Source organism: Chiloscyllium plagiosum, chromosome 23, assembly GCF_004010195.1.
Source record: "Chiloscyllium plagiosum isolate BGI_BamShark_2017 chromosome 23, ASM401019v2, whole genome shotgun sequence".
NCBI classification, from domain to species: domain Eukaryota; kingdom Metazoa; phylum Chordata; class Chondrichthyes; order Orectolobiformes; family Hemiscylliidae; genus Chiloscyllium; species Chiloscyllium plagiosum.
The window spans coordinates 31,974,949-31,999,054 of NC_057732.1; the positions used below are offsets into that span (position 1 = coordinate 31,974,949).

At 37.1% G+C, this 24,106-nt stretch overlaps 2 protein-coding genes across 3 annotated transcripts in view; one reads left to right on the plus strand and one right to left on the minus strand.

The window, feature by feature from the left end:
- Positions 1–3,650, plus strand: part of pmpcb (peptidase, mitochondrial processing subunit beta) — a 39,573-nt gene extending 35,923 nt beyond the window's left edge. Inside the window, exons 11-14 of the mRNA XM_043713836.1 lie at positions 2,744–2,829; positions 2,910–2,998; positions 3,366–3,441; positions 3,525–3,650. Coding sequence (XP_043569771.1) covers positions 2,744–2,829; positions 2,910–2,998; positions 3,366–3,441; positions 3,525–3,589 — 316 coding nt within the window. The 3' untranslated portion in view covers positions 3,590–3,650. The remainder of the gene's footprint in view (positions 1–2,743; positions 2,830–2,909; positions 2,999–3,365; positions 3,442–3,524) is intronic.
- dnajc2 (DnaJ (Hsp40) homolog, subfamily C, member 2) overlaps positions 3,646–24,106 on the minus strand; it is a 43,172-nt gene continuing 22,711 nt past the window's right edge. For both annotated transcript variants that reach the window (XM_043713834.1, XM_043713835.1), the window contains 11 exons: positions 22,873–22,938; positions 20,831–20,922; positions 16,764–16,885; positions 10,869–11,018; positions 7,872–7,960; positions 7,096–7,165; positions 6,208–6,389; positions 5,473–5,573; positions 5,117–5,227; positions 4,034–4,188; positions 3,646–3,783 (listed from right to left, as the gene is read on the minus strand). In XM_043713834.1, coding sequence (XP_043569769.1) covers positions 3,712–3,783; positions 4,034–4,188; positions 5,117–5,227; positions 5,473–5,573; positions 6,208–6,389; positions 7,096–7,165; positions 7,872–7,960; positions 10,869–11,018; positions 16,764–16,885; positions 20,831–20,922; positions 22,873–22,938 — 1,210 coding nt within the window. In that variant the 3' untranslated portion in view covers positions 3,646–3,711. The remainder of the gene's footprint in view (positions 3,784–4,033; positions 4,189–5,116; positions 5,228–5,472; positions 5,574–6,207; positions 6,390–7,095; positions 7,166–7,871; positions 7,961–10,868; positions 11,019–16,763; positions 16,886–20,830; positions 20,923–22,872; positions 22,939–24,106) is intronic.

Consider the following 24,106-nt stretch of genomic DNA (forward strand, 5'->3'; position numbering starts at 1 on the left):
AAGGTTTTATGAGGAAAGCTGGGAGACTTGGGTCTGTTCTCATTGGAAAGGCGGCGGCTAAGAGGGAACTTGATAGATGATCAAAGGATTAGATAGGGTAGAGAGTGCAAGTCTTTTTCCCAGGATGACGACATCAGCTTGTATGAGGGGTCATAGCTACAAATTTAAAGGTGATAGATTTAAGACAGATGTCAGAGGCAGGTTCTTTACTCAGAGTGATAAGGGCATGGAATGCCCTGCCTGCCAATGTAGTTAACTCAGCCACATTAGGAAGATTTAAACAATCCTTGGATACGCACATGGATGGTGATAGGATAGTGTAGGAGCATATGCTTAGATTAGTTCATAGATCGGCACAACATTGAGGGCCGAAGGGCCTGTTCTGCGCTGAATTGTTCTATGTAGTTTGTGGATTTCAACAAGACTTTTGACAGTACCCACATTGTAAGCTGAAAGAAAATAACTCATGGGATCCAGGATAACTTGCCAAGTTAGATACAAAATTGGACTAGTGGCAAGAAACAGAAGGTGGTGGTAGAAGGATGTTTGTGTGACTGGAACCTGCTGTGTATTGGCGTACCACAGGGTCTTTAAGTCCCTTCTTGTTTGTGATGCACATAAATGATGTGGATGACAATGTGTTTTTTGGGTGTGAGTCAGCGAAGAGGAGATGAAGAGGATGTTGATAAACAACTTTCCAAATGAAAAAAATTGGATGAGTGGTTGACAGAGGATGAAGGTCTTAAGTTATTGAAGAATATAAATGGATTAGTTTGATGGGAAGATCAGTGCTAGATATAATTTAACCTTGAAAAATGAGGTGAGGGGGTAGCTAAGAATGCAAGCCTTTGTAGGGAACTTGTGTATAGAACTTTGGTTAGGTGACAGCTATGTATGGTTTTGGTCAGCACACTATAGGAAAGATGTGATTGCATGGGAGGGATGCAATGGAGATTCACCAGGAAGTTACCGAGGACGGAGCATTTTAGCTATGAAGAGAGGCTGGATAAGCACAAGTTGTTTTCCTTTTGGAGCAGAGAAGGTTGAGGGGACATGGAAAGGATGGATAGAAAGCAGCTGTTGACGGGCCATTGACAAGGGCCAGATCGAAGGGCCATTGACAAGGGGAAACACTTTTAAATTGAAAGATGGGTTCAGAGGGGATTAGAGGAAAGATTTTTTTTCACCCAGAGGGTGGTGGGGATCTGGAATGCACTGTCTGGTAATTTCATCCTTTTTAAAAGCACTTGGATGAACACTCAAAGTGTTGTAACATTTGAGGCTGTTAGCCTAGCGTGGGAAAACTGAAGATATTAGTATGTTTTTGGCGGTACAGACTCTTAAGGGCTGAAGGGTCTCTTGAGTGATTATAGTTATGTGGACAGACTGGAGAAACTGGAATTATTCTCCTTCAGATTGACAAAGCCAAGAGGAAATTGGTGTTTAAAATAATTAAGCTTGCTATAGATTAGAGAATTTGGCTTGTATATTCTGGCTAGAGAGCCAGGTGGGAGTTGCACATGGGAACATTTACAGAATTCCCATGAAATTGAAGATCCATTTAAAATCTGACAATTGAGTAGTTAATCAGGAAAAGCTAGCCTGTAGTTGCATAGTGTACTATTATAACACAGCGGTGAACCCTTCTGTTAAAATGAATGATAGAGAACTCCCCAAATTGTATTGTTTAAAGAGAATAATGTCTTTTTTTTAAACTCTTAAAGTGAACATTTAAACAGCTATTCACAACACTAAGCCCCTTTTCTCTTAACTGTTTATTATCTGCCTCCAACATTATAAGAGTGTTCCAACAAAACACTTATAAAAATTACATCCACTTGATTTCAAAACCACACAGTGGCTGTTGTTTTCGGTGTCTGTCTTCCTGCTGAAAATCTCCCTGGGTTGTCATCTTTCTCTTTCTTGCAAATATGTTTCATATGAAAAGGTTTTTTGATACAAGTGTTTCCTAATTTCTTGAATCTGTGTTGATGGTGGTTGCTCTATCTGATTTTCAAAATGCCTGCCTTTTTTTTATATCCCCAACATCTGATCATCTCTGGTTCAATGTTGACAAAACAACAAATTCAAACTCCATTGGGTTTTAGTATCATGGGGCATAATTTAAATGTTAAATTTGAATTGTTGTCAAAACAGCAACCAACTACGGTATCCATTTCACAGCCAAATATTACACATATGTATACTGAGGCTGCCATCCACTCAATATACACAGGTACTTGTAAACACTGTACAGAACAGCATTCGCTCTCACTTAAAGGTACAGTACATATCTTCAACTTCATAACAGTACTCTCAAGTAACAATTCAACTGACCCCAAACCTAGTTTAAATTTCAGCTTTAAACATGTATCCCTTCAATACACAGAACAATGATCAGTAAATGAACAATGATCATTAACTCTAATATTTTTCTTCCTAAAGAATTAACTAAAATTAGTCCTGCAAGTTATACAGTGAAGTTGTCATCCCTACATAAAACAGCAATTTTGCTTTATGTAGCAATAGCTTTAACTTTGTTGCAGTCATTAGCTCTAATTTTGATCTTTGGTGTAACAAAATTAGTTACAAATTACATTGAATACTACTATAAAGTTGCTTTGGCTACATCATTTCATACCACACTACCTTCATTTATACCAATAATGAAGGTAAAGTACTGTATTTGTCATGAATTATAATTTTCAAAGTCCATTTAATTAGCATGTTTTTTCTATTTCAGGATAAGACTGTGTACCAGTGTTACTGACAGTGAAGTTGCAAGAGCCAAAAACCTCTTAAAAACAAACATGTTGCTGCAGCTTGATGGTAAAAACAAGGTTTATCTATTTGTAGAATTTGTTATTCATGCTTGTTTGAAATATTCATTTGGAATTTAAAATTTCCAGGATCAACACCAATCTGTGAAGACATTGGGAGGCAAATGTTGTGTTATAACAGAAGGATTCCAATCCCAGAGCTTGAAGCTCGAATTGAAGTAAGTAAACAAAGTCTGTGTTAAAATTCCACATTGTTTCCAAGGGCAGCTGTGTTAAGCTTAATGACAGATTAATCAAAATTAAACTGTTAAGAACTTGCCTTTGAAGGGCAGTGTTTGTCACTGGCCACCCGGGTGTTTTCCTATCTTCCTGGTGGTGGAAATTGAATAAAGATTTGTGCACTTTGTGTCTTTCATTGTGTCTCCCACCTGCACACACACACCATGGGTGCTGGGGGATAAAATAAGCACTACCGCACTTAGGTGGTAGTGTGGGGGTTAAATTATTTAAAGAAAAAGTAAAAAAAAAAGAACCTGCCTTTGTGTAGTTACTTTAAACTAATCAATGCTTTCCATTTTGAACCAGGCTGTTAATGCTAACACAATAAGGGATGTATGCACCAAGTATATCTACAATAAATGTCCTGCAGTTGCAGCTGTTGGTAAGTAAATAGGCATCAGGATACCATGACAGTGCTGAAGATTATTTCAGTATGTTATAATGCTGTTTTTGTTTTTGTTCTAGGTCCTATTGAACAACTCCCAGATTATAACAGAATTTGCAGTACAATGTACTGGGTGACTGAGTAAATTACACAAGATAAATGTTTATATTCTATTAAATGCAAAATAAAGTGAGACATTTATACTAGATTTTGTCTTTTTATTATCAAATAATCACATGCACAATGATAAAAGGGAGTGGCAACAACTTATTTCTTCGATCGAGCAGTATTAACTTGATCTTGTGCAGCCTTCTTTGCTTTGACCATTTCAACAAGTTCCTGTAAAGTAAGAGCAAAGAGTTCAAAATGCAGAAGTTAAGTTAGTGGTTAAATCATTTACTGCACCTGATTTCAAAGCTATTTCAGGGATCCTGAAATTACATCAAACTAATTAGCATGTTGTATAGAGGTTGTTTTATTTAAAATATTATTTTGGTATACAAGTTCCTACCTTTAAGTGATTTTTAGTGGTATGCTCACTCAGCTCTGCATCCCTTGAAAAACATTCCAAATTAATCTTTTTGCTTACCTTGTATCTCTTCATGCAGTCTCGCTTTGTTCTTCCTGGAACAATTGCTGCTATCTTTTCCCAACGTTCAGGGGTATTTACTGGATAAGTCTTCAGCGCTTGTTCCAGAAGTTTCTGTTCTTCTGCTGTCCACGGGTTAATGTCATAACCAGGCACTAGCACAAAACACAATCTCTTCACTACTGGAGTAAAAGTCCAAATTGCAAAATGGGGTTTTCATATTTCTAGTCAAAAATAGCTTCCTGCCAACCAGATATTTCTAAATTCAATCAAGATATCAGTTTGGTATCTCACCATCTAAGATCACGGAGGAGTGTGGGGAATTTTAGAATTCATGGTCATTATCAAATAAACCTTGTTCAATTAAATGAAGCAAATATACACAAGGTGAAAATAGATACAGGCTCAGGTAAGGGATGTTTTAAGAATAAATGCTTTGAAATTATATATCACTGGGACTTGATGCCTTCAGGAGGGGGCAGCAAGTTGAACTCCATGCCATCTAAAATTGGAGTAGCTCAAGTCTTAACGATGACTGCTTACAGAATTATTTGTTTTCAACATTATTGTTCTTCAGTGTAGTAGGTGCACCAAGTCACGACTGCATCACATAGTAAAATGTGAAGTATGTTCACATACTTTTTATTCCAAAGTGCTTTACCAGAGAATAGCGCCAGTAGCATTAAGTAATTACAATATGTATTGCATGACATTTTTTCCTAAAGCACACTGGAATACTAAGTGGGTTTAGTGGCAATACTGCACTCATGATTCAGGCTGAAAGCTTTGTAAAGGAAAATACTAAGTGATTCTGCATAGTTTTTAATTTTTCAATTATTCTGATAGAGATTAATTTTAATGTGATTAATGTACTAGTTTAATAACAGAAAAGCACTCATGCAAATCACAAATTCCTTGTATTTTCAAGTTTTGTTTTTCCTTTGTCCTAAAAATATAACTTTCTTGCTTGAATCACATTGATATCAGCTTTTAAATAGTTGTAAATTAATGGACTCTAAGAAATCATGTAGAGGTTGTTACTTCGTGTCAAATTTTTTTCACAACATATTTATCATTTCTTACCTTCAAACCTCTCTGAAGGAGTTGCCTTATCCACTGCTGCAACTGCTGTACTATGCTCTTTATTGAACTTTTCAAATGCTTTTTTATTTATTTCATCTTTTTGTACAGGATCTGAAGGATAACAGAAATGATATGTATAGAACTTGTTCAAATAAAGAATATTACAAAAAGTATTTGTTAGAACTTCTCTGTATTGAAACCAATGAAGTGTTACCGTGTCAGTGTACAGATCATAGCTAATATTTCACCTCTTAAACAGTGATAACTTTTCAGATTTCCTAACACCACTGACACTTTTTTGTCAAATGGTGGATTAGGTTGTTATCTGGAAGATTGGATGAAAGGAGATTACTTACCAAGTTTTTGTAAATTCTTGGCTTTATTGATTACATCCTTAGCTGTCCTTTTGATTCCACTTGTTGAGTGTGAATTGATAAAATTAGCAATTACTTCCCATCTGGCAAAAGAACAATATTAAATGATTATTAGGATTAGTTATTAGCTTTCTGCTCTTTAGCAAATTGGATACAGTGTATTTTCTTTGTTTTCAATGGAATTTGGAAGGGAAGATAGTGTGGTAGATTTGTTGTAGTTGGATAGATGGATGTACATTTTTCTCAATGTTTTAATTTATGTTAACAAAGCTTCAGTCTAAAAGTGACTGGTCAGATGACTTTGTGGTGGTTTGGCGCAGATACCACAGTTAAATTATATCATAGACAAGTTGCTGGAAAAATTGAACACCCATGGAACAATTATTCAACTTTAGAGGATGAATAGTGTAAGGGGAAAAAAGTTGACTCAGTGATTCCTTCAATTAGGAACAATTAACATGAAGTTGACATGAAGTGTTCATTTCAGTGCTGGTCACTAGGGCCAACGTGTGAGGAAGGTGGAAAATTCAGAGCGTCAATAAATCAACCGTGTCAAGTTCTATAATTTTTTGGAAATATTATATTTTTATTGACCTACCTTCCTTTACTCTCCTCCTCCCACAAGAAAAACATGAAACAAATACCTGTAACTTATTTCATGTTTAGTTCCAAGATGCATTCTCACAATATTCAATTTTTTTTTTTGCTATGTGTTACCTTGCATTAGTTCCAGCAGGAAAGATATTTACACCTTTTATTAACAGCTGCAAGTCATCCTCTAGCCATGCTTTGCTTCCTCCTCCACATCCTGTGGCATGATCAGAGCTTTTTGTAGCCTGGCGCATTCGTGCTTCAGCTTCCTCCTTCTCTTTTGCTAACTGTGCATTCACCTCTTGGATCTTAAGAATCAATTCAAATTGTCAAATTCCTATTTTCAATACATTTGTTCAACATCAATTTTCTCTCTCCTGGATCTGCTAGAGATGTCAGCATTTTGCATACTCGCTGGAACTTATTGCTACAGTACACCATAGAACAGAAGACAAGTGTGCACTACTTGTCAAAGAAAGTAGCTTGTTCCCAACTATCAAATGTCTTAGTGCCCAGTGGTTTCTTTTGATGCATTAATTTTGCCTGTTCATACACAAAGCAAATTATAGTTCAGCTAATTCAGTTACTTTGTATGGAAAGGAAAAATGAAGGGGGGGGGGGGGGAGGGGGGTTGGAATTTACACTTTAATTGCTTAAGCAAGCACAAGTTTGTAAGTTTGTGCTAACACTCCATACATGTAGTGTATTAATACTTTGCTGAAGGATATAAATATCGGTTTAGCTATGATGTTCTTAATTTAACACAATTATTCTCTCATAAGTATTACCAACAGTATTTCCCACTTGTGCATAAAGCTCTCTTCAAATACAATCCAAATTTTAAAGTACAGATATTATACTGCTGTGATGTTACAGTACAGACCAGTCTAGCAGGCTCAAGGGGGAAACATAGCCTACTACTGTTCTACCCAGAAAATATCAAAGTTAGCTCTGCTTCTCCACTCCCTGACCTGCTGAATATCCAGTATTTTCAGTTTTTATTATAGTTCATACCTGTTTCTCTATCTCAACTTGGCCTTCATCCCTTGTGCTTGATGCAAGTACTTCATTTAAGGCTTGGAGGCTGGAAAGGAAAAAGACAAAACAAATCAAAATCTACTAAATAAAATAGCATGATCAGGCTTTCTGGGGCAGACTAATATTTCTTGACCTATTATCATTTATATAAATGAATACAGGAGGTATGGTTATTAAGTTTACAGATGACACCAAGTTTGGTGGCATATTTAGCCAGAAAGGTTAGCTCAGTACAACGGGACCTTATCAAAGGGGCTGAGGAATGGCAGATGGAGTTTAATTTAGATAAATGTGTGATACATTTTGGAAAGGCAAATCAGGGCAGAGTTATACATTTAATGGTAAGCTCCTGGGGAAGTGTTGCTGAACAAAGATTTGCAGTGCAGATTAATAGTTCTCTCAGCTGAGCTGAGCAAAGGCAGACAGATGGCATTGAAGGTGGTGGTCTTTGTGTTGCAGACTAAGGAGCTCAGCTCAGGGTCAACTGTGATGGCTGTAGTTGCTGATTCAACTTGAAACATTGCTAATGGTTAAAATTATGTTTTCTACACTGCGTGAAGTAATAAAACGTTTTATGCTATAGTTTCAGATTCGGGCATTTGCATTACAACAAAGTATCATGCATAATATTTCTTTTAGGGACACTTCACAGAGATCAGGAACATATATATGAACACAATTTTTAGATAAATTAATAAATTGTTCACCTGGAATTATGCAGATAAAGAAGCTTTGAGTAAAAAGTTATTTACCTCACTAGTTCAAGTCGATCGCAGAGTTTCTCCACATCCTCCATCATTTTTACATTTTCAGCATGGTTATCAGTGAAGTAGTTCCAATTCTTTGAAAATAAAATGTTTCATTTTTATAATAAATTATTGGATTTTGCATTCTGATTATTTTAAGTTAGCACTGATTATAACTACAGATGCCAATGTTTGTTGATATAATTCTCAAAATTATTTGTACAGTGATAGCAGCGTACAAACAATGTCGATAACAGGGTCAGTTGTCAAGACAAAAACAAGATCCCAAGTATACTAACTGGTGTAACATAGCCGTTAAATCAAACCAAAGGCTCAAATTTCAATCCATCATTACTAGTTTTTGTGATTTGTCTGCAAAATGTTTACTCTCATGTTATTGTCGTAAAACAGCTTGTAATTGGACAAAAATATCTCCTTTATATGAAGGGAGAGAAAGGTAATACAGCTGGTGCAGACACGATGGGCTGAACAGCCCTCTTCTGTGCCATTACAGTTCTGCGACAGTAATTGTTTTAGAGTAGACTTTCTAAATGCTTATTGTAAACTGGCAGGCGAGATCAGACCAGAACAGTGAGTACATCACATCCAGAATCAATATATGGAGTTCTGGTCTCATCTCCAATTTATGGGCAGGAGTCACTAAAGTATGCAAAGAAAAGGAAGATGATAATTCGAGATTTGAAATGAAATTCATAAAAAGGGTTGAAAGAAGACAGGGCTGTTTTCTGTGGAAAATGGAAATCTCAAACTCAAATAGGTAACCTCAAATTCTTGTAGGATCAATACAAGAAAGTGGAGTGCAGATATGAAAGTACACAGCTTTTGTGATGAACACAAAGGACAGATGTAAAACTCAGCTCATGATGTACAGGATCCCAACATTTTGAATGTGCTCTGCTCAAGAGCACAGTGGAACAGGGGCGTGGAGATTGTGATTTGCATAGATTTTGCAGCAGGGATTGAAGTTAAATCACTTTAGTCTTCCAAATATTGAAAATCATTCAAAACTTGACATGATACAAGTCTTCAACATGCTGTCAGAATGCAAAATAAGTGAAGAGACAAAGTTTGATATTAACATATAAAAGCAATGTGAAAACTGACCCAACCCTCGTAAATGTGTCACTAAGGAGAAGTATGCAAATAATGAAAAGGTTAATTGAAGTGATGATGGGTGGGTAGGTCTCTTAGAGAAGCAGAGGAGAGAAATTGGTAGAGAATGGCATGAAGGAACAATTATGAACACTGTAGAAAGGTCCAGGAATATCAGGAGAGATAATGCATGATTCTGACTCACAAAAGAGATCATTCATGATTTTTGAGTTGCACTGCTTTAGTAACTTTATAAAGGACTAAACCAACTTGGAGGTTGAGAAGAGTATGGAGCTGGAAAGCAACATAGTGTTAAATATAGTGCTTGGAAATCAATATGACATTGCACAAGTTTGACAGAGTTATACAGCTCAGAAATAGACCCTTCAGTCCAACTAGTACATGCCAAACATAATCCCAAACTAAGTTAGTCCCATCTGCCGACTCCTGGCCCATATCCCTGCAAACCTTCCCTATTCTTATTTATCTCATAAATGTTGTAATTGTGCCTGCATCCACCACTTCCTCAGGAAATTCAACTCGTGCAAACCACTGTGTGTAAAAATTTGCCCCTTTGTCTTTTCTAAATCTCTCATCTCACCTTAAAAGTGTTTCCCCAGTCTTGGAAATCCCCCATCCATTAATCCTATCTATAATCCTCATTATTTTGTAAACCTGTATAAAATAACCTCTCAACCTCCTACGCTCCAGTGAACAAAACATCCCAGCCTATCTTTAATCGATAAAAGAAAGTGGCTACCCAAACAAAAAATGCTATTAATTTCCTTTCAGCTAATTTGATGTTTAATTAATGCTGTTTCACAACGGTTTGAAATATCTTGTTTTGCAATTTGTCAGCTGTAATCGTGTATCTATTGGGTTTAATAACAGCAACTATACATGTCACATCACAAATACTAACTGATTCAGCCATTATGTAATTGATATCAACATGGGAGTACCTGGTGGGGAGAAAACAGTGAGAATAGAAGCCTGGAAGCAATAAAAAAAATTACAAGAACAGGTAGGTGGAAAGTTACCTATAAGATAGAAATTCTGCTGTTAAAAGACTAGCAAAAAGAAAGACTGCCCAATAATTTTCAAAGGCAATAATATCCGTCCAAGTATGACATATATGGAGAAAACTCTGGGAGTGGATTCATGGGTGATTCAATGAATTTTGCATTAGCAAATAGAAGGAGGGGAAACTGATTATTGGGACAGAAAACTAAAAGATTGCAAAAGTCTTCTATTCAAATGCTGCCTTCATGGCAAAAAGCAGGGACAGCAACAAACTCTAATTAGATAAAATAAACGTTAATGAGGCGTTTTCTATCTCATATAGAGCAATTACCTTTCTCTGGTTTGGCATTAAAATTTCTTCAGTTCCTGTCTACCAACCCCAACTTAAACAGCACTCTTGGTAGCACTTTAATGCATGTTAACCTATATTATACTTTGATGTTAGTCGAGAGAAATTGAATTAGAATACTGCATCTAAAAAGGCCATTTCTGTTTTTTAATTTATCATGGTCCTCATGCTGTATCTGTTTATCTGTTCCATACAGAGGCTTGCTTTAAAATCACACATTTGACCCATGATTTTTCATCTACAGTAAGTCATCTGTATCCATGCAATCAATTTGTGAATTCTCCTATCTGGATCAAAAAATAAGTAACAAAAGTCAGTATTCACAGGCAAAGATCACATGTTTTAACCTATTTTTAATAAACTCTGCCCTTGTGAATTTCATCATTTACAGAGGTTCTTAGGAATGGAAGACTCATGGATACAGAGAAATGACTGTACTGACTTTGGAAATTATTTTGATATTCAAGATGCAAGCCCAGAGCAGACCAACCACACAAAAAATAAGACATGCATCACACCTTACAGACTGTACGGAGCTTTTGTCGTTCTTTCTTAATTGCTTTCTTCTGAGTTTCCTTTTCCTTCTTTGTTTGCAAGGCCTGTTGTCTGGCTTCTTCTTCTTCCTTCTCTTTGGCCAACCGGGCAACTTCTAATTCTGCCTGTTTTTGCTTATATTCGAAGAACAACAGAAGCATTTTGAATGTCTTTATAAAAGATGACAAAATTCTGAGATAATTTGGTTTGAGCAAGCAAAATTTATTGGTGCATTATGGATTCCTTTACCCTAAACCAGTTTGATTTAAAGACCAAATCAAATCACAAAATTCATGACATTAAAAATGCATTTTGAAATAATTCAAGTGTCTGAAAATGTACAATTTTGTTACAGTAATTTATCCTAAGTTTTAAGAATACTTTTAAATATTTATCAGAATGTGGTGACAATGTTGGTCAGCATTTCTTATTTGAGTCAGATACAGTGCTTGGAACCCATTTTTGACTTTACTTAGTTGTCTCACAATGCACTTTTCTACAAAGTCCTGCATTCATACATCTAAGATGGCCTGGGTCTAGTACTTTTTTTAATATATTTTATTGATCTGCGAATAAGGATGAAAAAAGACTTAACACTTCTTATGGTTAAAGTGTATTAAGACACGTACATTTGGTAAACATTCAATATATTGTACAGAATTCAATCCGGCCAAAGACAGAAAGGATGTGAATTTTTTTGTGATCATGAAATTACAGCACATTTTACAATCTCCACGAAAATGCAAAAACATCTTGCCATTTCAAGTAGCTAGAATTATTAGACTTAAGGTGCTTTAGTAGTCCCTTTATATATCTTCGGCCAAAAATGTGGACAAAGGTATTTGCATAAACTCAATAAAGTGAGCTCAGCATTTTAGCATTCAAGGTAGTTAGAGCGTGTAATACAAGATGAAGTTCATACTAACAACAGAACATGATCTTGCTGGATTATATACATGGGAAGAAAAGCAAAGGACAAGGTAAAGGTAGTGCTTTGAAAACTATTTTTCAAGTTGACACGATTTTAACTCCCCACTTTCTGAATGGCAATTACTTTGGGGTAAGTGATGGCAGAGTGGTATTGGACTGTAAATCCAGAGACCAAGTAATGTTCTGAGGATACTGGTTTGAATCCCACCACGGCAGATGGTGGAATTTGAATTCAAAAAACAACTCCAGAATTAAGAAACTAATGATGATCATGAATCCACTGGCGATTGTTGAAATAAACCCTTCTGGCTCTCTAACATCCTTTAGGGAATGAAATTGCCACCCTGATTGGATCTAGGCTACATGTGACTTCAGATCCACAGCAATGTGGTTGACTCTTAAATGCTCTCGGTGATAAATGCTGGCCAAACCAACAAAGCCTTCACCCAGTGTACGCATAAGAAACAAACTACTGACTGAAAAAAACCAACCTGGCCAGCTGTGACCACCTTCCATGAATGAATGTACATTGATTTTCAAGCTTTTTTTGTTACAATGTGGTCCCAGATTCCAATAAAAATATAATAAAGTAGCTTAATAATATTCAGTACTCTGCGTAATCCAAGGTAGAGGATGGGAAAAAGCCACTCCTTTTTTGAAGTTTTCTCAGTGTTGGAGCAGATTTCCTCAAATTCTAGGAACAGTAATTACTGCTTTATAAGCTGTTGCATCATTTTGAAACTTTGGGAGGAGAAAAATCAAAACAACGGCACTTTAGAAAGGAGGAAGAGAGACAAAGAGAAGGACCACATGAGAAGTGAAACAAATAAACCTACACTGCTGTCTGATCCAACCGTGAATCTGCACAGCCAACTGCCTCTTCTGTTTGATTAAGTATCTCTGGACATCAGAGTTCATCTAAGAAAAATAAAGACTGAAATTCACAACTCACCTTGGAGATATCAGTGTGGGGGAGCTCACAGCAGGAGGACAGCTAAGTGACTGGTTTAAAGTGTAACCTTACTGCTTTTTTATGTAATATACAATAGTGAGTAGAGTTTTTTTTGGATTATATGATTTTATTGAGATCTGGCTCTTGACTGAACGTTAAAAATATAAAAACATCGGTACTAAGTTAACCTGGAGCAGTATTTTTAGAGGAATAAGAATGTACTCTTTTCTGAATCTGAAGATTGTTAAGGTGCACAGATGGCCTTTAGTACAGTGATGTGCTCTTCCTGTCCGATGTTACTGGTAATTTTGTCCACTGGAAGTTTGGTTGTGAACCTTGTCAGATTGCACAGATCGGTTAAAACGGCAGTTAGAGGCAATGAGGAATTTAAAGGAACTAGGTGGTGTGATGGACGGCAGTTGCAAGAAGGGAGATAAACCAAAGATACAGTCAGGTAGATGGGTTACCTCCAGGGAAGGTAGGAGAGGGAAGTAGGCAGTGCAGAAGTCTCCTGTGGCCATCTTCATCTCAAACAAGTATGCTGTTTTGGAAAATGTACGGGGTGATGGACTCTCAAGGGAATGTAGCACTGACAGCCAGTTTCTGAGAATAGCTCTAATGTAATGACAGGTATGTAAGGTTCCAAGCAATCAATTGATATAGGGAATTCTCTAATCAGAGGCACAGACAGACAGTTTATGCCCTATAATGAGAATGCTGTGTTTGCCTCCCTGGTGCCAGGATTAAGGCTATCTCTGAGAGGATGCAGAATATTCTCAAAGGGGAGTAGGACCAGCAGGAAGTCATTGCACACATTAGAACTAACAACATAGGAAGAGAAAAGGATGGGATTCCGAAGAGGGAATATAAGTAGTTAGGCAGGAATTTTTTAAAAAAGATCCTCAAGGGTAGTAATATCTGGATTACTTCTGGTGTGACAAGCCAGTGAGAATAGGAATAGGAGGATAGAGCAGATGAATGCATGGCTGAGGAGTTGATGTAGGGGAGAAGGATTCACATTTTTGGATAATTGGAATGTCATCTGGAGTAGGAGTGATGTGTACACAAAGGACAGATTGCACCTGAATCGGATGGAGACTAATATACTAACGGTCTGCCCAGGAGGTAGGTGGCTATGTGGGTGTATACACACATCAGGGAGATAGTGAGAAACGAGATCAGTCTGAGACTAGTATGGTTGGGAAAAGGAGCAAGTCATACATTCAGGGCAGGCAGGAACAAAGCAGACAACAAGGTAAGACTGATAAACTGCATTTATTTCAATGCGAGAGGCGCGGTGGGAAACATAGTACTGAGGTATCATAGCAATTACAGAGACATGGCTCAGAGATGGACAGAATCAGCAGCATAATGTTTTAGGGTATAGATGCTATAGAAAAGATAAAAAGTGGGGAGGGGCAAAAGATGATGGAGAAATGGCATTTTTCATTAGCGATAACATTACAGCTGTACTTGGGGAGGTTAGGGAGGATATTCCTGGGAATACATCTAGGGAGATTATTAGGGTGAAACTGAGAAATAAGAAAGGGATAATCACCTTATTGGGAGTGTACTTTATACCCCCCAATAGTCAGCGGGAAATTGAGAAACAAATTTGTAAGATGTCAGTTATCTGTAAGAATAATAGGGTGGTTATAGTAGGGGATTTTACCTTTCCAAACATAGACTGGGACTGCCATAGTGTTAAGGATTTAGATGAAGAGGAATTTGTCAAGTGTGTACAAGAAAAGGTTCTGATTGAGTATGTGGATATACCTACTAGAGAAGGTGCAAACTTGACATACTCTTGGGAAATAAGGCAAGGCAGGTGCCTGAGGTGTCAAGTGGGGGTGCACTTTGGGGCCAGTGGACATAATTCCATTAGTTTTAAAACAGTGATAGGGATAGACCGGATTTAAAAGTTAAAGTTCTAATTGAAGGAAGGCCAATGTTGATGGTATTAGGCGAGAGAGCTGAGGGGTGACCTTATAGAGGTTTATAAAATCATGAGAGGCATGGATTGGGTAAATAGACAAGGTATTTTCCCTGCGGTGGGGGAGTCCAGAACTAGACGGCATAAGTTGAGGGTGAGAGGGGAAAGATTTAACAAGGACCTGAGGGGCAATTTTTCCAAGCAGAGGGTGATGTGTGTATGGTATGAGCTGCTAGAGGAAGTGGTGCATGCTGGTACAATTACAACATTTAAAAGGCATCTGGATGGGCATATGAATAGGAAAGGTGAGAGAAATATGGGCCAAATGCTGGCAAATGGGACTAGATTAACTTAGTATATCTGGTTTGTATGGATGAGTTGTACCAAAGAGTCTATTTCTGCATTGTATATCTCTAAGACACTCTTTGTTAGGAAAGTGCTTGTATTATCTTGATGAACAATAGTATCAAATAAATATGAAACTCTCTCATTTTAAAGTAACTACTAAAAATACTACGTTACATGTAGATTGCAGTACAGCTTTCTATACTCCTTGGTGAAAGATTCAGTGAAGCCCTTTTCCGTTCACCAGGCAGTCAGTTCAACCAGCCCCTCCCACAGTCACTCATGTCCCTCCTTAAATCACTGATCTGTGCCCTCCCTCCACCTTCCTCACTAGTCACTCATTCATCCTCTCCTTTTTCACCCTATTCCAGCTGGAATTTTATACCTTGTCTGTAACTTGGAGCGCTAGACTGGACACAAACAGCAGTCAGGGCTCAAATCCCAGATTAAAGCTTTCCCCCGCCACTCTACTTTAAAATATAAATTGTAGTTGTTTGTTGCCTCTTCAGTAGACAGAAAGATATATCTTGGAAAACCACATTGCTCTTCATTACTGATAGGCAGGCCTGAGAGAGAACACCCCTGGACACAACTAAAATGCAGAATGGTTATTACAATGGCAAGTTTGAGCACTAAATTAACAATGGAAACTATAACAAATAGATCAAGCTAAAAATGACTAACTTCCATCATTTTTTTTAATATAGACTTCAAATTGATGGCCAAAGAATTTTGAAATATATTAATTCTCCCTAGCCCCACAGAAAGAATGTTACAATACTCGCCTTTTATATACTTGTAATAGCAAGTACTGGGGATGTGAGCATTTAGCATTGAGGGGAAAATAGTGGTACTGGCAACAAGTGGCTGAATAACTGGAGTTCAAGTAATACTATTTGTGTTTAGATAAATGGAGAGTAAGAAAGTTTAAGGAATGGTATTAGATACACAGGCACAATGCTGTTAGGGAGGGAGTTCCAGATTTTCAACAAGTGACAAAGGAAATCACAATATACTTCCAAATCAAGATGGAATATGACTTGGAGGCAAGCCTGCAAGTGGTGGTGCCCCTGTGCACTCTAGATGGTAGAGGTCACAGGTTTGCAATTAGTGTCGAAGTGAGTTGATGTTTGTTTTAATTGACACATTTTGACTCCAAGTGAAATTTATGCAACAACAAAATCTGTAGACGAATGATAATGGGGAATGTTACACTCTTACTATCCAAGATTACATTAGAATAAGGACAAAGAATTTTCTTGATCATGGTGTTTACAGCTCAACAGAGGCAGCAGCATTGCTAGAACGGTTCTGGAAATTAAGGTAGGTCAAATGGCAGCAAGGGAGCAATTAGGGAACAATATTTAAAGTATCATATTAGCTATAGTTTAGAACAACCAACAATTAGAATAAAATGGCTTAATTGAAAGAGGTCCAATTTCAGTGAAGTGAGAATAAATCTATAAAAGGTAAATTGGAATTAAAAACTGTCTGGCAATCTACCAAGAATGCCTTTAAAAGAGATTGCTTCATCCATTCAAGCTAAGTTTGAAACAGGGAGAAAAGGCAAAGCAACCAAAGCCAGGTGAAATGCTTTCACGCACTGACAATTCTGGCATATTATCTTTTCCTCACATGAGATTTGTTTTTAAAATTATTCCAGCAGAACTCACATTCAGAATTAAACTGGATAGCCATTACCCAGCTTCTAATCCTTACTTTCTCTTTTTCTTCTTGTTCTTTTCTCTTTGCTTCAGCTTTTGCCTTCTTTTCTGCTTCTTTCCTTGCCTTTTCTTCTTCTTTAAACTTTTTTATTCTCGGATCACAGCTGTAAGCAGTGTCTGTCAAACAAATCACCATATAAAATGTTGTATTTCAGCAGTCTATGGCATTGTATGCTGCAAGAGTTCACTGGTAAATATTGGCAGTATATCTTCATACATGATACTCTTATAGACCAGTACGTACCACAATTAAATCCAAAGGAAAGAAACAGATAGGTACTATAAATTATTTTGAAAGATAGTTATTTAAAACAATAATATTGAAAGGGAAAGGCAATGCACAACTATGGATTTGATGATCTTCCATTGTGCTGTACCAGCCTACGATTCTAAAATAGGTGAATGTGTAATAGGTTGTCAATTTCCTTTTAACCATTTGAAATGAGCACATTTGTTACATGAAGTATCAAATGCTCACACAAAATGAAGTAGCTGCCAAACAGAAATCATGATTGTGTTAAACTTATGATGTAATATTAGAAGGCACCATTGCACAGCATTTTATCATATCTTGAAATGCTTCATGTTCAGTGAATTCTTTTAACCACTATGTAAATAAGACAGCTGAAAGCATCATAAAGAGGAAAACCACTTTCGGTAATCATGATGTGGAGGTGCCGGTGTTTGACAAAGTTAAAAATCACGCAACACCAGGTTATAGTCCAACAGGTTTATTTGGAAGTACAAGCATTCAGAGCACTGCTCCTTTATCAGGTAGTTGCAAAGCAGCAGCACTACAAAAGCTTGTACTTCCATAAACCCAGCGGACTATAACCTGGTATTGTGTGATTTTTAATTCTGTTTTAGATTAGATTACTTACTTACAGTGTGGAAACAGGCCCTTCGGCCCAACAAGTCCACACCAACCCGCCAAAGTGCAACCCACCCAGGCCCATTCCCCTACATTTACCCCTTCACCTAACACTACGGGAAATTTGGCATGGCCAATTCACCTAACCTGTACATTTTTGGATTGTGGGAGGAAACCCACGCAGACACGGGGAGAATGTGCAAACTCCAGAGAGTTGCCTGAGGCGGGAATTGAACCTGGGTTTCTGGCACTGTGAGGCAGCAGTGCTAACCACTGTGCCGCCCATAGTTTTGGACAACACTGTTTAGATAAGTGTGTTGACAACCAGCAGTCTAGAAGAAATCTATGCTTTATCAAATTATGCCATGCTACCTTTCATGGTGGAAGAGTCCAAAACTAGAGGGCATAGGTTTAGGGCGAGAAGGGAAAGATTTAAAAAGGACCTAAGGGGCAACTTTTTCATGCAGAGGGTGGTGCATGTATGGAATGAGCTGCCAGAGGAAGTGGTGGAGGCTGCTAGAATTACAACATTTAAAAGGCATCCGGATGGGTATACGAATAGGAAGGGTTTAGAGGGATATGGGCCAAGTGCTGGCAAATGGAACTAGATTAATTTAGGCTTTCTGGTTGGCATGGATGAGTTGGACCAAAGGGTCTGTTTCCATGCTGTACATCTCTACGACTCTATGACATCCATTTGAACAAGCCATATAATGTCTCATTTAAAGAAATCCTGAATGTGCTAAAGCGCTGGGGTTGAATTTGAATCCACAAATTTCAGATGCAAACAAAATTTCTACAAGTAAAGCAGACACTCCAGAGTTTTGTGATTTGCTTCTGAAGCCTGTCATTTCCTTAATGATTAATGCAAGGAAAGAAATCCCTTTACAAACAACTCATCTTAAACAGCCTGCACCTCTTTCTAGTATGCTTAATATTATGAGAACTTAACAAATAATTGATCCATTGGAGACTACAAAGCTATCCTTTTATATGTTTAGACATGGATTTGTTTAACAATGAAGATTGGTGCAGTAGAAATAATACCCCAAACACTGAAGTGTTGCCACTTGCAAATCTGAAGTACAAAACCCACAATTAGTTCATTTAAAAATATATACAGAAATATTGTTTATAGATTCTTTTGACTTGCATTTAACTTGTCCTCTTGCAATCTAAACGAATTAATCCCTTATTTCGCTAGTTATTCACTTGGGTTTTCCATTTTTCTTCATTCAAACATAGGATGAGAGTTTTGCTGGGAAGACCAGCACTTATTTCTAATTACTCCAGAGTTTGAACTGTCTTCTTAAAATGCTGCTGTCAGTATGGAGTTGGTATATCCACTGTGATGTCAGGTAGGGCATTCCAAGATTTTGACCCACCCCAAGGAAGGAATAGAAATACATTTCCAAGCAAACACAGAGGGGGTTGGAGATGCGAATTTAGGAGGGTTGTTGAAGCAGTCTGAGTGAATTACATTGCATCTTGCATCCACTGCATTGGAGCTGAAGATTGTGAATATTTGTGTGATCCATTTGTGTAGGTTGCTATGGCCTAAATGGCATCAAGCTCAAGTGATGTTAAAGCCACACAGAGTATTCATCATTCTCCTAACTTGGCCTTGATGATAATGGAAAGACTTTCAGGAGTCAGGAGCTGAGTCATTCACCACAGAATACCTAGCATTCAACCTGCTATTTTAGCCACCATTATTTAGTCAACTGGTTCAATTAAGTTTCTAGTCAATTTTGGCCCCTAGATTATTGACAGTGGGTGATTTTACAATGATAACACCACTCTTATTGGGGATGGTCAGCAACTGTGTGGCACAAATGTTACTTATCAGATCAAATATACATATCATCTTGCTGCACATGCACAAAAACTGCTTTGTGAACAGAACTAAATATTGTGCAATCATGAGCAACAAACCTCACTTCTGAGGGCAGGACACTGATGATACAGATGAAGATGTTCGAGTTGAAGGACACTCCCCTGAGGAACATTTGGAGTAATAACTTGGTGTGAGATGATTGACATCTACAACCGATGAAGAATCTATCCTCAATTCCTGTTTGTTTCTCAATTTCACTTGGCTTCCAGGTACTTTCAGTCAAAGTCAGCCTAATACTGAAGCTCACAAACAAATCCTCTAACATAACAGTAAAGCACAGGACTTCCACATGAATTTACAAGTAAGAGGAGGACTAGGCTATCCAGCCTCTCGAGCTTGCTCTGCCATTCAATAAGATCTAATTGTAACTTCAAATCCACATTCCCGTCCATCCCTGATTACCTTTAAACCTCTTGCTTAAAAAGAATCTCTGTCTTAAAAATATTCAAGTACTCTCCTTCCACTTTCTTTTCATGCAGAGAATGTTCAAAAGACTCTCAAATTTAAGGAAAAAAAGATTGCCTAATCTCTGTTTTAACATTGGTGACCTTAATTTTTAAACAGTTGTCCCTAGTTCTAGTCCGCCCATAATATGAAACATCCTCTTCACATCTACCCTGTCAAGGCTCCAAATGATTTAATGTTTCACTACAGTTGTCTCTTACTCTAAATTCCAGCAGATAGAAGCTTAGCCTGTACAATGTTTTCTCACAAGGCAACCTACCTATTCTAGGCAATAGTCTAGTAAAACTTTGCTGGATTGCCTTCAGTGCATTCAGGTTCATCTTTAAATAAGGTGACCAATATTGTGTTCAACACATGTCTATTTTTGTATTCAATTCCCCTCACAGTAAACGATGGCATTCTGTTGCTTTCCTAATTTCTTGTTGTACCTGCATTCTAACTCTGCGATGCATGCAAAATATTACAATATTCACCCATTTATTTCAGGACCTTGCTGTTGAAACAAATATATTATTTGCAAAGTCCCTCTAAATTCCTCCTTCTGTCCTCCACTCAACACATTTTCATGGTGGTGAGATAGTGATAGCAAAAAGCAGGAGCCAGAGGGGAAGGTCTGTAGAATCTTGTCTTACAAAAATATATATTCTCCTCCCATTAATTCTGCTACCTATTGCTTTAAATTAAGTTTTTAGTTCCAATTAAAAAATTAAATTAGCAGAACAAACATTTTACACCTGAAATACTGAACTTCCAGTAACTCAAATTCAAAAGTATTTTCAAATTGCACAAACTTATAAAGAAACTTTTCAAAAAATCATCTAAAACCTACCAACTAGTGTTCTTATCCTATTCATTTCTTCTTTCTTCCTTTGTGCACGAGCTGCCCTGTTCTGTTTTTCAATCCATTTTCTCTCATCTCGGCTACAAACAGAAATATCACTAAAAGCATTAAAGAATACATCACTATGTTTGGTAGTCTTTCAGCAAGTATGGTTGAGGTTCCAAATCAGAGTGTATGCTGAACCTGTTTAATCTGTAAGTTTGTCTGTGTATACTTGAAGAACTGCAGATTATTTATAGTCGTCAAATTTGCAAAGTTAGACTAAATTATAAACGTAGTAAGAATATCATCTATTAAATTAAAAACAGCTAGAAATACATGTCAATGTGCTTCAAGTTTTGACAATGCAAGCAACAAACTAAGGGGAGGCGATGGCCTAGTGTATTATTGCTGGACTGTTATTCCAGAGACCCAGGAATGTTCTGGGGCTGTAGGTTCGATTCCTGCCTTGGCAAATGGTGGGATTTGAATTCAATAAAAAAAAAGACTTGAAGAACCTAATGATGGCCATGAAGGGCATTAAAGAGCTTTACTAAAGAACTAATGTCCGACTGTTAGAGGAAAAAGAAATCTGGTTCACCAATGTCCTTGAGGGAAAAAACCTGGCTCTCCATCAACGTGGTTGCCTTTTAATTTCCCTCATCCAATGAATGAATATTAAAACAAAACTGGGAAAAACAGGCTTAGTTTAATTATCTGTTTTTGAAAACACAAAAAGGACAAATATTCCTAAAATTAAAAAAAACATTTTTTTTTCCTTTATTCATTCATAGGATGTGGGTGTCACTGGCTAGGCCAGCATTTATTGCCCATCCCTAATTGCTCAGAGGGCAGTTAAGAGTCTCCCACATTGCTGTGAGTCTGGAATCACATACAGGCAAGACCAGATAAGAATTGTAGTTTTCTTCCCTAAAGGGCATTAGTGAACCAGAGGTTTTTTTCCCCCCATCAATTGGCAATGGATTCATGATCATCATCAGACTCCTAATTACAGATCTTTATTGAATTCAAATTCCACCATCTGTTACGGTGGGATTTGAACCCGGATCCCCAGAATATTACCTGGGTCTCGATTAGCAGTCCAGTGATAATACCACAAGGCCACTGCCTCCCCTTAATAATTTTATCATCAATTATTAAACTACTTAATCAATGAAAGTGTTGATGGAATCAAGTCTAACACTTGGGGTGGCATAGTGATGTTGTAATATGTTGTAACATGGATTGGAATGATCTCTGGTTATACTTGCTATTTTCACTTGCTAACTTTATTAAAAAATTTTGAAGCATTGGCAATAATCTTCAATTACACCATTATTGTAAGTTGAAACTGAAATATTATTTAGAAAATCATGTAAGCTGATCCAGTGGTGAATGTGTTGGGTGTTACATACAAATGGGAAGATTCAGGTTTCAAACCAAAGTCCACATGGAATTATTTGAACAGAGCGGAAATTTTGGCACAGGCCCCAGACTTCAGTATTCGCTTCCACAAGGACTGACAGGTGAAGAGGAGGAAACCTCACAGACAGTTAGGATTAATGTTTTGAACTTTAACCAGAAATTTTGACTCAAAGTGCGGGTATAAAGTTGCCAATTCCTTCAACTGGATCATACTCAGATAATCACACCGTCAATTATCCTGTTAAACCTGCTAAGTTCAAAGAAAGAATTTAAGAGGATTATGCAGTTACATTTTTTTAAAATTCCAGCACAAACCACCTTTTGTTTTAATTGGTTGAAAGATGTGGTGATTTGATTGGAAGAGGTGTACATCTATTCAATTTTATTCAAGATCTTGCCTCATTTGTAGAGGCAAATTGAGGTAAAACATTCCAAGGCAATTTGTTTTTCAAACATTTGATTACTTCATTAATTAACAACAGTAACATTTTAATTATCTAATTTAGGTTTTGATGAACCAATGGCTCTACCAAGGTGGATGATGTATGCACGATGTTTCTCAATAATTATGTCAACATTAAAAAAAAGTTAGACAGAAACAAAAGTATGATTAAGGGATTACCTACCATTCTGCTTTTTCTTTTTCTTCTTCGTCCAAGTACGAAAATTCCCGCCAAGAATCAAAATTGTACCTGAACGTTTAAAGAAGGTCTAAGCATTAATCATGAAACAGATGAAATAATCTAGCAGCTATGAGACAAGATACTATAAAACGATCATGTTGAACAAATAGTGGCTAAGCACAGCAATTAAGAGCTTGTGCAGTTTGGAGAATTCATACAAGTCTAAATAACAATATTCTAAACATCAGAAATAAAATTAGAGTGGTATAAATGCACAGCAGGTAATTTCGTATCCACAGAGAAAGTAGATTTAATTTTGCGTGTCAATGTCATTTCTTTAGATTAGGTGTTTAATTCAGTTCTGTTGAAAGATCACCAGTTTGAAACTTTAACTCTGCAGAACCCTTTTATCTCCCCAAAAGATGCAGCCAAACTTGCTGAGTAATTCCAGCATTTTGCTTCATTTCAGATTTTCAGTATTTTGCTTTTGTACTCCAAAATTCACTTGACAGACCCACAGGCACAGTAAAATTTCATATGTGGCCCAATAGCACATATTTAGGGTGTCCTAAAGGATTTCACAACCAATTAATTACTTTATGTCTTTATGTATTGACCGAAAATCAATTTTCACACAGCAAGCTCTCAGAAAGGAGGCTGGTCCATTATAACTGAACAGTTACGGGTCTCAGTCTAACATTACACCGAACAGACAGTACCTTCGACAACATTCTCTCAACATTACATGAAGAATCAGCCAGATTACGTGTTGGAAGACTGCTTTAAACCACAACCTTCTAACTAGGAGGTAAATGTGTTGCGAATTGTATCAACTATATTTTGTATATTGTATGGAGTAGATATGTTTTTTTTAAAAGGAGAAGCAGAAAGGAAAATTCTAAGCACTTATTTTATCGATAATCTTAACCTCTGCAAGTGTACATCATACAGAAATGTAATAGCTTTAAACAATCCAGTTATGCTTGAAATACTGAGAGGAATAGCTATGGTGAAGAAAATTTGTTGAGGACAAAAAGCACTGCAATTGTTTTTTGTGGAAATCAATTTTCTTTTGTATTATATAGGAGGAGAAAGTGAGGTCTGCAGATGCTGGAGATCAGAGCTGAAAATGTGTTGCTGGAAAAGCGCAGGAGGTCAGGCAGCATCCAGGGAACAGGAGAATCGACGTTTCGGGCATAAGCCCTTCTTCAGGAATGAGGAAAGTTTGTCCAGCAGG